Raw genomic sequence first — 13,093 nt, 5'->3', positions numbered from 1 at the left:
AGCATCGTGGTTATCTGGGCCATTAAGTTCTTTTTTGTATAGGTGTGTGTATTCTTGCCACCTCCTCTTAATATCTTCTGTGTCTATTAGGTCCATACTGTCCTTTATTGTGCCCATCTTTGCATGAAATATTCCCTTGATATCTCTGATTTTCTTGAAGAGATCTCTAGTCTTTCCCATTCTTTTGTTTTCCTCTATTTGCTTGCATTGTTCACTTAGGAAGGCTTTCTTATCTCTCCCTGTTATTCTTTGGAACTGTGCATTCAGATGGGTATATCTTTCCTTTTCTCCTTTGCCTTTCACTAGTTCTTGGTTCTCTCCTAGTTGGTGGGGTGGGAAGTGGGGGACAGGTGGTGGCATGGGGGGAGGAATTAGGTTGAAGGTCAGAGACCTCCCATCACTTCTCTAGGGTGTTGTGGCTTCCAGCTCAGATGTCAATCCTGAGACCAAAAGAGGCCCAGGGTTGCACGGCAAATACTGTGGTGGTAGGATTTTGGATGACCTGCCATTTATGAGATCATCAGTATATCCAAAGGGCACTGGTTGAACCTGACAAGTTGATTTATTGTGCTTAGATTCATGCTTAGTTCCCACAGTTCATTGTTAGGGCTATAAACAAAACAGAAGTTTCCTTTGGTGTGGTAAACTCTTTTTCTTTTGATAGGCAAGAAGTAGATTTATTAATATAGCATAATTTTAAGAGATGCAGCAGGCAGGCGAGGGAGGCCTGCTGATGTGGTAAATTCTTATCACATGTTTTCTTATGAAGTCAGTTAAATAAATTGTGCTCATGGGGTTCTCAAGGCAAGAATAGTGAAGTGGTTTGCCATTCCCTTCTCCAGTGGACCATGTTTTGTTAGGCCCTGTATAGCAGGGGCATGCCCTTCAGCCACTCCATGTAGCCAGAGGACATGACTGGTGCCCTGGTTGTCCCACTGCTGGTCCTCACTGACCATATAAACCTTCACCAGTCACCAGGTGTCAGTCAGTGGTCACTGTGCTCTTAAGCTGGGAAGAAAAATAAGCAAAGGTAGAATCCACTACTTTATCACTGCACTAACGGACTTCAAGTTATTGACATTGGAGTATCTTAAAATTTTTAAAAATTGTGGTAAAAGACACATAACATAAAATCTATCATCTTAATATTTTTGAAGTGTACAGTTCCGTACTATTAAGTGTATCCACAATGCTGTGCAACAGATCTTCACAGCTTTTTATTCCTACAAAATAAACTATCCTGGAGTATCTTTTTAATGTTTTTGTTTGTTTCTTTGGTTTTTTGCATTTTGGCTGGGCCACATGGCGTGTGGGATCTTCGTTCCAGGACGAGGGATGAAACTTGCACCCTGGGAAGCCCTGTCAAGCATTGCCCATGTATGCATGGACTTACCTGTGGGCTCTCAGTTCTGCCCCCTTGGTGTATGTGTCTATTTTTATGCTAGAACCATACTGTTTGGATTACTATAGTTTTGTAGTATAGTTTGAAATCAGGAATTGAGATGGCTCCAGCTTTATTTTTCTTTTTCAGGATTGCTTTGGCTATTTGGCATCTTTTGTGCTTACATAAACATTTTAGGGGGCTTCCCTGGTGGCTCAGATGGTAAAGAATCCCTCTGCAATGCAGGAGATCTAGGTTTGATCCCTGGGTTGGGAAGATCACCTGCAGAAGGGAATGGCTATCCACTCCAGTAATCTTGCCTGGAGAATTCCATGGATAGAGGATACCGGTGGGCTACAGTCCATGGGGTTGCAAAGAGTTGGACACAACTGAACAACTGACACTACACTACTATATATAAGCATTTAGGATTTTTTTTTAATTCCAAAATGCTGTTGGAAATTTGATAGGGATTGCAATGAATCTGTAGATGGCCTCAGTAATATGGACATTTAACAATACTAATTCTTCAAGTCATGACATAATATACCTTTGCATTTATTTGTGTCTTCTTCAATTTCTTTCATCAAAGTCTTATAGTTTTCACCTCCTTCTTTAAATTCATTCTTAAATATTTTACTGTTTTTGATGCTATTATGAATGGGTATGTTTTCTTTCTTTTTCAGATGTTTTATTATTAGTGTAGAAAAATGTGACATTTCTGTATGTTGATTTTCTATCCTGTAACTCTACTGAATTCACTGATTAGTTCTAACAATTTCTTAGTGGAGTCTTTAGGATTTTCTACATATGAGATCATATCATCTGCAAGTAAAGATAATTTTACTTCTACTTTTTTTATTTGGATGCCTTTTATTTCTTTATGTTACCTGGTTCCTATGGCTGTGACTTCCAGTAATATGTTGAATAGGAGTGGTGAGAGTTGTCACCCTAGTCTTGTTTCTGATTTGATCTTAGAAGAAAAGTTTCCCACCTTTCAGCACTGAGTATGATGTTAGTTGTGGGCTTTTTATATATGCCTTTAGGTACATTCTTTCTATATTTGATTTGTTGAAAGTTTTTTTTTTAATCAAGAAAGGATGTTCAGTTTTGTCCAGTGCTTTTTCTGCATCTATTGAGATGATCATATATTTTTATCTTTCATTCTATTAATGTGGTATATCACATTTATTGATTTCCATATGTCAAGACATCCTTGCATCCCAGAGATAAATCCCCATTTGATCATGGTGTACGATCCTTTTAATGTGCTGTTAAATTTGGCTTGCTAATATTTTGTTGATAGTTTTTGTATCTATATTCATCAAGGATATTGGCCTGTACAGTTGACCCTTGAACAATATGGGAAATGGGGTGGGATTAGGTGCACCAACCCTCCTCGCAATCAAAAATCCTTGTATAACTTATAGTTGGATCTTTGTGCATGTGGTCCCTCCATATCCATGGGTCCATCATATCTGTGGTTCCACATTCAGAGAGTCAGCCTACCATGGATTATTTGGTGCTGCGGTGTTTACTGTTGAAAAATCTGCATGTACAGCAACCCACACGGTTCAGAATCATTGTTCAAGGGTCACCTGTACTGTCTCTGCTTGTAGCGTCCTTATCTGGCTTTGGTAATGCCAGGGTCCTGCTGGCCTCCTAAAATGAGCTTGTGAAGTAAGTATTATTAATTCCACCTGATAAATTTGGAGGCTGATATTTGGAGAGGTTAGATAACATGCATAAAGTCACACAGTTAGTTAGAGGCAGAGTTGGATCTGGCTGTCAAACCCCATTCTTAAGCATCAGGCCACTCCTTCCCCAAAGAGACTTCATGCCACTTCTTTGCAAAAAACTGCCCAGAGAAGGAGCACTGGAGTCAGGACTTGAAGATAGGTATGAGAGCAGCAGAGAGGAGAGGTGGAGAAAGAGGCCGGGACCCAAGGCCACACCCTCATCCTTTCCCTAGCCCCATGTGGGAGTAGAGGGGGATCCTCCTGCGCGTCTCCTAGAGCTGTTGTTTGCGATTCCCCAGGAAGAGGGCAGAGGTCTCCAGGGCATGTGTCCTGGCTGGAGCTCAGCCACCGTCTGTACCCCTTTCCCCTGAGTGCTGCAGGTAGGAAGCAGGATGGTGATTGTCGTCGCGGGATGTGTGCTGCTCCTGATGGGCATATTTGGGAAGATCGGGGCTGCATTTGCCACCATCCCAACACCCGTGATCGGAGGCATGTTCCTGGTGATGTTCGGGGTCATCACTGCCGTGGGGATTTCCAATCTCCAGGTGAGGCGAGGCACCCTTAGAAAAGCAGCAGCATTGCATCTCCTGAGAGGTGCCCGCGGGGATGGAGATGAATGGAACAGGGTGGGGACAAGGGAGGAGAAGGGAATCCTTTTGTCCCAGCAAATGCACCGGCCCCAAATGGAAGGAAGAAGTAACCAGAAACATCCAAACTTCTGAAAAACAAAATTGCATCCTTTTGGATTGGATTATCCAAACCACTCAGCTCCCAGGGTCAAGGGGGAGTTGGGACTTGACTGAGAGCCTGTGCCCTCAGAATCCAACGTCCCCCTCCTACCTCCAGTGATGGGTGAGCAGGGGGCACTTTGGAGGGGTGCTTGGTGTTCAGTACAGGTGCTGATGGCTCCGGGCCCCTCTCCTGCAGCACGTGGACTTGAACTCATCCAGAAACCTCTTCATCTTCGGCTTCTCCATCTTCTGTGGGCTTGCCATTCCCAACTGGGTGAACAAGAACCCAGAGAGGCTCCACACAGGTGATTGTCCATCCTCTAGACTGTGACCATTCCAGGGGCAGAGCTGGAGGGGGGACCCTTGGTCCCCGGGAATTCCTGTCACTTCCTTTAAATTAACTATAGTCACCATGTTGTACCTTACATCGCCATTACTTATTTCCAGTTTTGTTGAGATATAACTGGCATACATCACTGTATGAGCTCCAGGTACACAGCATAAAGTTTGGATGTACATACGTTGTGAAATGATGACCATAATGAGTCTAGTTAACACCCATCATCTCACATAGATACAAGAAAAAGAAGTGGGGAAAAAGGAAAAAGTTCTCCCCTTGTAATGAGAACTCTTAGGGTGTGTTTTGCTAACAACTGTATGGCTAACATACAGCAGCGTCAACCATAGTTTTCATGTTGTACATTACACCCCTCATACTTACTTATCTCATAACTGGAAGTGTGTACCTTTGGATCACCCTCCTCCAGCACCTCCTTTTCCCACTTCCCGCCTCTGGTAACTGCAAATCTGATCTCCTTTTCTATGAGTTTTTATTTTGTTTAAAGAGTCTACATATAATAAGTGAGATCATACATATTTGTCTTTCTCTCTGATTTATTTCACAGCATAATGCCCTAAAGGGCCATCCATGTTGTGCAAATAGCGACATTTCATTCTTTTCTTAAGGCTGGATAACATCCGTTGTAAACATACACCACATTTTCTTTAGTTGCTCATCCACTGATGAACACTCAGGTTGTTTCCATATTTTGGCTGTTGTAAATAATGCTACTGTGAATGTGGCTGTGCATCTTTTTTTTTGAGTTGGTGTTTTCATTTTCTTTGAATAAATACCCAGAAGTGGAATTGCTGGGTCATATGGTAGTTCTATTTAAAAAATTTTAAGGAACATCCATGCTTTTTTCCATATGGCTGCACTAATTTATAGTCCCATCAATGATGCGTAAGCGTTTCTATTTTTCCACATCCTTGCCAGCACTTCTCAGTTCTTTTTGGTAAAAGCCATCCTCACATGTGTGAGATGGTATGTCACTGTGGTTCTGATTTGCATTTCCCTGATATCTGTGATGTTGAACACCTTTCATGTACCCGTCGGTCAACTGGACATCTTCTTTGGGAAAATCTCTGTTAAGATCCCCAGCCCACTTTTTAATTCCTGTCACTTTTGTCTTCACTCTAGGGATTCTCCAGCTGGACCAAGTCATCCAGGTGCTGCTGACCACGGGCATGTTTGTTGGTGGATTTCTGGGATTTCTGTTGGACAACACCATCCCTGGTAGGACTCATCTTTGCTCTGAAAACTGGCAGTTCAGGAACCCTGAGTGGGTCCAGGGTCTGGGTGGGGTGATTTAAAGTCCCTGTCTACAAATATAGTCACATTCTGAGGAATATGAGGAAGGGAGTTAGGGCTTCAACATATGATTTGGGGGGTGGGTGGGTGAGCACAATTCAGCCCATAAAAGGACCCTAAGGTGGGAAATATACTAGAAGCAAAGCTCAAAAGGCACAGCCCCAGCTCTGTTAGAGCCTGCAGTCTAGTTGGGGAGGGAGAGAACACATGTGTATATTCATGTTCCAACACAAGCCATAGCTGGTGTGCTGTGTTCCGGGTGCTCCATACTGAGCGTGCAGAGAGCAGCAGGACACGCCCTGCCTTCTGGAGCCTCACAGGCTTGTCGGAAAGGGAGGCACAACCACAGACCATTACCATACAGGGCCCTGAGTGTGGTGAGGAGCACATCAAACCCATCAGTGCTGAGGATGTGTCAGGGGAAGGGTGCAGAGTTGTCCTCACTGGTGGCTCTCCGTGCTCCCTTCTTGGTCCTCCTACAGTTTCTTGAAAGGACCTCTGTAATAACTCCTGGTTCATGATATGCTGTTTTCCACGTTTCTTCTTTCCACCAAATGTAAGACACATCTGCATTCCAGAAAGTGAAACATAGAAAGGTCCGCCCCAGAAGATGAGGAAAGAACAGTGGTTCACAGAAGGTCACACCCCAGAACTCAGAAAATGCCTGGTGATGAGCTGAGTTGTTGTTCAGTCAGGCAGTCGTGTCTGACTCTTTGTGACCACATGGACTGAAGCACGCCAGGCTTCCTTGTCCATCACCATCTCCCGGAGCTTGCTCAAACTCATATCCATCGAGTCAGTGATGCCATCCAACCATCTCGTCTTCTCTCATCCCCTTCTCCTCCTGCCTTCAATCTTTCCCAGCATCAGAGTCTTTTCCAGTGAGTCAGCTCTTCACATCAGATGGTCAAAGTATTGGAGCTTTAGCTTCAGCTTCAGTCCTTCTGATGAATATTCAGGGTTGATTTCCTTTAGGATTGACTGGTTTGATCTCCTTGCAGTCCAAGGGACTCTCAAGAGTCTTCTCCAGCACCGTAGCTCAAAAGCATCAATTCTTTGGCTCTCAAGCCTTCTTTATGGTCCAGCTCTCACATCCATTGAGTTGAGTGGGACAGAGTTGAGCTGAGCTGATTCTTGGGGTGGGCTGGGAGGAGGAGAAGGAGGAGTTGCCGGCAGGACCAGGGCACTGCGAACTGGCCTCTCCAGAGGCTCCTCCCGCCCAGGTCCGCCAGCTCCCTTGGGGCCCAGTCCTGACCCCGCTGCTGTCTCCTATTAGGAAGTCTGGAGGAGAGAGGCCTCCTGGCATGGAATCAAGTCCAGGAGGAGTCTGAGGAGACTACAAAGGCCTTGGAGGTCTACGGCCTCCCCTGGGGGATTGGCACCAGGTTCTGCGTGTCCTCCTGCACCCGGTACCTCCCCTTCTGGCCCGGGGAAGGTGAGGTGGGAGTGAGCCGGCTCTCGCTCTGCCCCCGGGACACCTCAGGAGAGCGGCCGGAGAGCGCTGTGGACACCCGCATGTGAGAGGGCCCCGAATGCACCGTCCCCACCGTGTGCTCCTCTGCCCACCCATGCATGGGAGGTACCCTGTCGTCCTGAGAACCTCTGCACCCCACACTTGGTGGCAGAGTTAGACAAGTGTTAGATTAAGGCCAGGGCAAGCGTGCTGTGACCCCGTCAGTGAGTCAGCGAGGTCTGGCCTCAAGCTACATCCTTACCCAGTGCTCCAGCCCTCCCGTCTCCAGTCTAAACCAGTGCAGCCCGGTGTCCACACAGAAAGCCTCTAGGCAGTATTTTGATGCGTTGGGAGGCAGAGGCTTTGGGTGGGGCAGGGGACAGAGATGGAGCTGTTAGCTGAAAGGTGACAGTAACATTTCTCTTCCTCTGCAAAGAAGTATGAGGCCTGCTGACCCCTCCCATCCAGGTTCCTCCCAGTCAGGCCCCTCCCCTCCAGGCCCCTGCCATTGGTAAATGCTGCCCTTGTGCTAAGTCACTTCAGTCGTGGCCGACTCTGCAAGCCTTTGGACATTAGACCACCAGGCTCCTCTGTCCATGGGACTCTCCAGGCAAGAATACTGGAGTGGGTTGCCATTTCCTCCTCCAGGGGATCTTTGCAACCCAGGGATGGAACCCGCCTCTCTTACCTCTCCTGCGTTGGCAGGCAGGTTCTTTACCACAAGTGCCACCTGGGAAGCCCCTGTAAACACTGAAGGGTCTGCAAAGCTACAGTCCCTGCATATCCCCAGTGCTAGTCCTTGGAGTCAGATTGTGCATCACAGGATGGTATGGTGAGGCCGGGAGCACTGGGGGGTGTGGAGTCAGATGGCACCAGGTTTGGACCCTAAGACTTAACCTGCACTTCAGGTTCTCACGGGGACATGAAACAGCCAAAGCCTCTGAAAGGCCGTCAGTGGAGTGGAGCCACTGTTGTCGTGATTTATAAACTTTACAGAGCCAGGTGAGCCTGTTCTCTCTGCATCCTCAATGGATTAGTCAGGATTCTCTAGCAAAACGGAGCCAACAGGGTGTGTGTGTACATACATATATATACACATATATACATACATGTCTACAGAGAGACATATATATGTGTACACACACACACACACGGGCAAGGCAGATGGAGAGATTGATTTCAGGATTGGGCTCAGGTGATTGTGGAGGCTGGCAAGTCTGAAGTCTGCAGGGCAGGCCATCAGGCTGGGATGAGTTGCAGCTGGAATCTGAAGGCAGTCCCTGAAGAATTCCCTCTTCCTGAGGGAGGTTAGGGCTTCTCTGATACCTCAGTTGGTAAAGAATCTGCCTGCAATGCAGGGGAGCCTGGTTCAATTCCTGGGCTGGGAAGATCCCCTGGAGAAGGGATAGACTACCCACTCTAGTATTCTTGGGCTTCCCTTGTGGCTTAGCTGGTAAAGAATCTGCCTGCAATGTGGGAGACCTGGGTTTCATCCCTGGGTTGGGATGATCCAAGGGAAAGGCAACCCATTCCAGTATTCTGGCCTGGAGAATTCAGAGCCATGGGGTCGCAAGCGTGGTCTGTTTGGTCCTTCAACTTATTTGATGAGGCCCACCCACACTATGGAGGGTAATCTGCTTTACTCAAAGTCTGCTAATTTAAATGTTAATCTCTTCTTAAAAAAAAAACAAAACCTTCATATAAATATCTAGAAAAATGTTTGACCAAGTACCTGGGTACCACGGCCTTGCCAAGCTGACATGTAATAATAACCACCATCACCCCCCATACACAGGCTCAGGTGCCCTGATGCACTCTGCCCAGCAGCATCACCAAAAAGCATTCCGAGCACTGTGGGACCTGGTGTGGACTCCATTCAGGAGTCTTTATTGTCAGAAGAAGCAGATATAGGTGATTCTGCCTTGGTGTCCTGGAGCACAAGATTGAGGTCAGCACTGATCCTGGGCTCTTAGAGCTTGCAGGATGTGGGGTGGATGCCAGAGCTCTCTAGAACCCATCAACACAATGCCCTGAGTGTGCTGCAAGTACCCAATGTCATGGGACAGATCCTGGCTGTCCTGTTCTTGAAAGACTCCTGGCTGGCCTGGTCTCGGGTGCTCCCCTGAAGAGGAGCACAGCGGGAGCAGGTGTGTGCCCTGCAGCGGGCCAGCACCTCATTCAAAACAACTCCGAAAGACCGACACACGTACACTATTCTTGAATACTTTATAACAATCAGAAACTACAACCATCAGAATGCTTTCAGGACAGCCCACTCCAAAACGCCAAGTCAAGGGCAACTTGGGCTGCCAGAACTCAAAACCAGAGACCACCAGCTCCCTCCATCCCCTCCTGCTTCCAGCCCTCCTGCATCACAGATCTTCATCGTCAAACGTCTCCGTGCACCTCAACATTATCATCTCGTCATCGACAGGAAGGTCTGGTTCCTGCAAAACACAGGTAGAGGAGGATTCAAGTTTTATTTGAGGGCTCCAGGCCTCAGGTAGGGGAGATGGCCCCAACATCTCAGGCATGCCTCCTCCCTCTGCTTCTCCCCCACATCTCTTCAGCAGTATCTTCTCCTCCAGCTTCCAGCCAGGAAGTTAAGAGCAATGAGGGGCAGGGAGTCCATTTCCATTTCACTGGACTCCGTACTCTACAGTCTCCAGAAGGGCTTCTCCTGGATACAGTAGAACTGGCTTCTCTCCTCTCCTGGGGATTTCTAAGATCCCATGAGAGAGACAGGGGGAATCTTAAAGCTTTATCCAAATGCCCTCAACAGAGGATGATGAATTATACCACGATGCACCCACCTGTGGAATACCATGCAGCTGCTTCCAATAAAAGGAAAGGGGTCCTTCTTTGTGGGATACTCTATTTTAAAAGAGCAAGGTCCAGAGCAGTGTTTATGGTGGGCTGCCATTTGTGTTTGGTGTCTGTGTGCTCAGTTGTGTCTGACTCTTTGCCACCCCATGGACTCTAGCCTGCTAGACTTCTCTGTCCATGGCATTTTCCAGGCAAGAATATTGGAGTGGGTTGCCATTTCCTTCTCCAGGGGATCTTCCCAACCCAGGGATCAAACCTGGGTCTCCTGCATTGCAGGTAGATTCTTTACCACTAGTGCCACCTGGGAATACCATTTGTATTTGATAGATTATATAAATATCTGCAGAATATTTTTGGATGACTGTATAAGAAATTGGTCATGATAACTGCCTTTGGGGAAGGGAATACAATAGGAACAAGGGACACTGGTAGGCAAGAGACTACGTTTTCTTTGTATATCTTTTGGTAACATTTAAACTTTAAACCATGTTCATGGGTTAGCTATTTGGAGATCATTTTGAAAAGAAACAGCATTATGTTAATTTAGCAAGCGTTTCTCATTCCCTTAATGATGACACCAGCTAACCTCCCTGATTCCTCATTAACTCTTCCCCTAAAAGTACATTCCTGGGTTTGTGTTCTTCCTGAGTATCCCCACTCCAGCAGAAAATCACCCCTGTAATTTGTTAGCCCTGCTCGTTAGGGGTTGATTCCCTTGGGCCTTGGGAAGCACCCCTAATCCAGCCAACCATCTCATGGATGTGGGACCAGATTGGGGGTGATTCTGAGAATGAAGCCTCTTCAGCTCCAGAGAGAATTGTCCTCACCTGTTGTGCCCTCCTGATAGGGGTGGGGCACATCAGAGCCAGGATATCCAAGAGGGGGAAGAACTGGTCAAAGGAAAATCACCCCGACCCCTTGTTTAGGGTGAGGATGGTGGCAAAGGTTGAGAAAAAGGGGAGCTGGAACGTGGAGGATGCCCAGAGGCCAAACATCTGGGGAGGGAGCCACACACTGGAGTCTGTCACAGTGTGCCTGAATGTCATTCCGAGTGTCCTACTTCCTTCAGTCAGTCAGTTGAGTCACTCAGTTGTGTCCGATTCTTTGCGACCCCATGAACCGCAGCGTGCTAGGCCTCCCTGTCCATCACCAACTCCCAGAGTTCACCCAAACTCATGTCCACTGAGTCAGTGATGCCATCCAACCATCTCTAGGCCCCTGAAAATGGTGATGAGGGACTCTTCAGCTGCAGATCTGTGAAATTGCTAAGCTGCAAGAGGTGTCTGCTGGGACTGGGTGCTGAAGTGTGTTGAGTAGCATTCCCCCCAGTTCATGTCCACCTGGAACCTATTTGGAACTAGAGTCTATGCAGGTGTGATTAACTAAGGCTGTAAGCGGAAGTCATCCTGGATTTGGGGTATGCCCTCGATCCAAATGATAGGTGTCCTTACAAGATGAGAGGGACAGAGAGACGCACAGAAGATGGAGGCAGTGATGCAGCTACAAGTCCAGGGATCTCTGGCATTGCTGGGAGCCTACCGGGAGCTAGGAAAAGGCAGGAAGAATTCTCCCCTAGAGGTTTCAGAGGGAGCATGGCCTGTCAACACCGAAACTGGGCCTTCTGGGAAAATAAATTTTTGTTGTTTTAAGCCCCTGAGTTTGTGGTAATTTGTTACATCAGTCCTAGGAAACCAATACAGGTACTAATTAAGTTTCATCCAACCACCTCCCTGAAGCCAACAGTGCGGGATGAACAGGGAAGAGAATGCAGCTGCCCTCTTTACACACCCTGTACCAAGGCCTGAGGCCTCCTGCATGAGGACACTCTTGGGCAGCTTGTTCAAGACACAGATTCCTGGGGCCACATCTCACAACACTGAATGGAAATCTTGGGTGTGGGAACGTCAGGAATCTGCATTCCAGGGAGCTCCCAAGGTGAGTCAAGTCTGAGTGCCTCTGCTTTACATGGGCTCCAGTCCTGCCAGTTCTTTCTTTCCTGCAATGTGTAGAGTAACGAAGTGGGGAAAACAAAGACTGTCCCATCCATCCACTCTCAAAGCCTTGGTAAAGTGACCTGACTTCACTGTGTCCAGAGAAAGGGACTCAGTGGTCAGGGCTGGTGGCCAAGGGTTGGTGGGGGCGGTGCAGAGAGCAAACCGCAGGGAAGGGCCTTGGCTCCAAGTGGTCTCAGCAGAGGGAAGTGAAGGGTAAGCAGGAAAAGGGCCACACTGAAAGGCTGCCCTGATTATTTTTGGCCATTTTCATCACTATCATGTGCCTTTTAAAATAAACAGCTATATTTTTGCTAAATCAGTGGGAAAATCCATGGCTCTGAATCTGAAAGGGGCTGTCTCCTTGGCAGCTCATGAATAACCCCCTCCCTCCATGGAAACTTCCAGGAATGCACCTTCTAACCAAGACCCCCACAATGCATGTCACTGTGGGCTGCAAAAAGCAGAAATTAATATCCTTCAAAAGCTGACAGCAAATATTACCCCAGGGTCTCAGAAAATGATGAACTAGTTCAGCCTCTCAGAAAGGCATCAAGGAATCACACATGTAGGAATGCCTGCCAAGGGCCAGGCCTCTGACGTCTGGTCCCTGCCTCAAGGTTCCCAGGCTCGGATGTGCCCTGAAGAGCATCCCTCTGCCTCTTCCCTGTTTCCCTGGACATGCTCCTTCCACAAGATGCATTAGATTGAAGTCACCTATCCGTGGAAGAACGTCCCCCGTGGTGTGAACTGGGGGAGCTGCAGCCAGTGCGCCCCTCCAGAGCCCACCATCTGACGGGAGGCGAGCCAAGGCCTGACTGCACCCTGCTCCATCCTACCTGCTTGACCTGAGTGTTAACACAGCAAAGGCCTTTGAAAAAATCGATGATCTGCACGTAGAGCTGAAACATCTCCTCAGGATTTTTTGGGTTGCAGACGGCCAACTTGGAACTAACGGCAGAAAGGAGGAAGAAACAGCATTTAGAATCCTGTTTACCTCCGCTTTGTCGTTGCTGTTCAGTCACTAAATCGTATGTGACTCTTTGTGATCCCATGGTGCCAGGCTTCCCTGTCATTCACCATCTCACGGAGTTTGCTCAAATGCATGTCCATTCGTTCGGTGATGCCATCCAACCATCTCATCCTCTGTTGCCCCTTTTCATCCTCCCCTCAATCTCCACCTCTAAAAATATCTGGATTACAATGAGAATCAAACACTCTGAAGCACGCAGCTGAACCCTCCGGTGGCCCAGCGCCTTCTGTGGAAGGTTTACACCACCCTGGTTCCAGCATCATGTCTGGAAGCTGCTGGGGAAGCAAG

The 13,093-nt window shown here is 47.6% G+C and overlaps 2 protein-coding genes across 5 annotated transcripts in view; one reads left to right on the top strand and one right to left on the bottom strand.

The window, feature by feature from the left end:
- The window catches only part of LOC133072513 (solute carrier family 23 member 1-like), a 59,176-nt gene extending 50,283 nt beyond the window's left edge, over positions 1-8,893 (top strand). Inside the window, exons 10-15 of one of the 4 annotated variants that reach the window (XM_061165862.1) lie at positions 3,501-3,665; positions 4,048-4,156; positions 5,332-5,427; positions 6,779-7,019; positions 7,864-7,957; positions 8,751-8,869. In XM_061165862.1, coding sequence (XP_061021845.1) covers positions 3,501-3,665; positions 4,048-4,156; positions 5,332-5,427; positions 6,779-7,019; positions 7,864-7,942 — 690 coding nt within the window. In that variant the 3' untranslated portion in view covers positions 7,943-7,957; positions 8,751-8,869. Of the gene's footprint in view, positions 1-3,500; positions 3,666-4,047; positions 4,157-5,331; positions 5,428-6,778 lie in introns of all 4 variants that reach the window. The other 3 variants (XM_061165864.1, XM_061165861.1, XM_061165863.1) reach the window with 3 other exon arrangements.
- Positions 8,894-9,282: 389 nt separating this feature from the next.
- STRA8 (stimulated by retinoic acid 8) overlaps positions 9,283-13,093 on the bottom strand; it is a 31,202-nt gene continuing 27,391 nt past the window's right edge. Inside the window, exons 8-9 of the mRNA XM_061165865.1 lie at positions 12,612-12,723; positions 9,283-9,402 (exon numbers count right to left, since the gene is read on the bottom strand). Of these exons, the coding sequence (XP_061021848.1) occupies positions 9,328-9,402; positions 12,612-12,723 (187 nt within the window). The 3' untranslated portion in view covers positions 9,283-9,327. The remainder of the gene's footprint in view (positions 9,403-12,611; positions 12,724-13,093) is intronic.

This window comes from Dama dama, chromosome 18, assembly GCF_033118175.1.
Source record: "Dama dama isolate Ldn47 chromosome 18, ASM3311817v1, whole genome shotgun sequence".
Lineage (NCBI taxonomy): Eukaryota > Metazoa > Chordata > Mammalia > Artiodactyla > Cervidae > Dama > Dama dama.
This window is presented reverse-complemented; position numbering and strand designations above follow the sequence as displayed.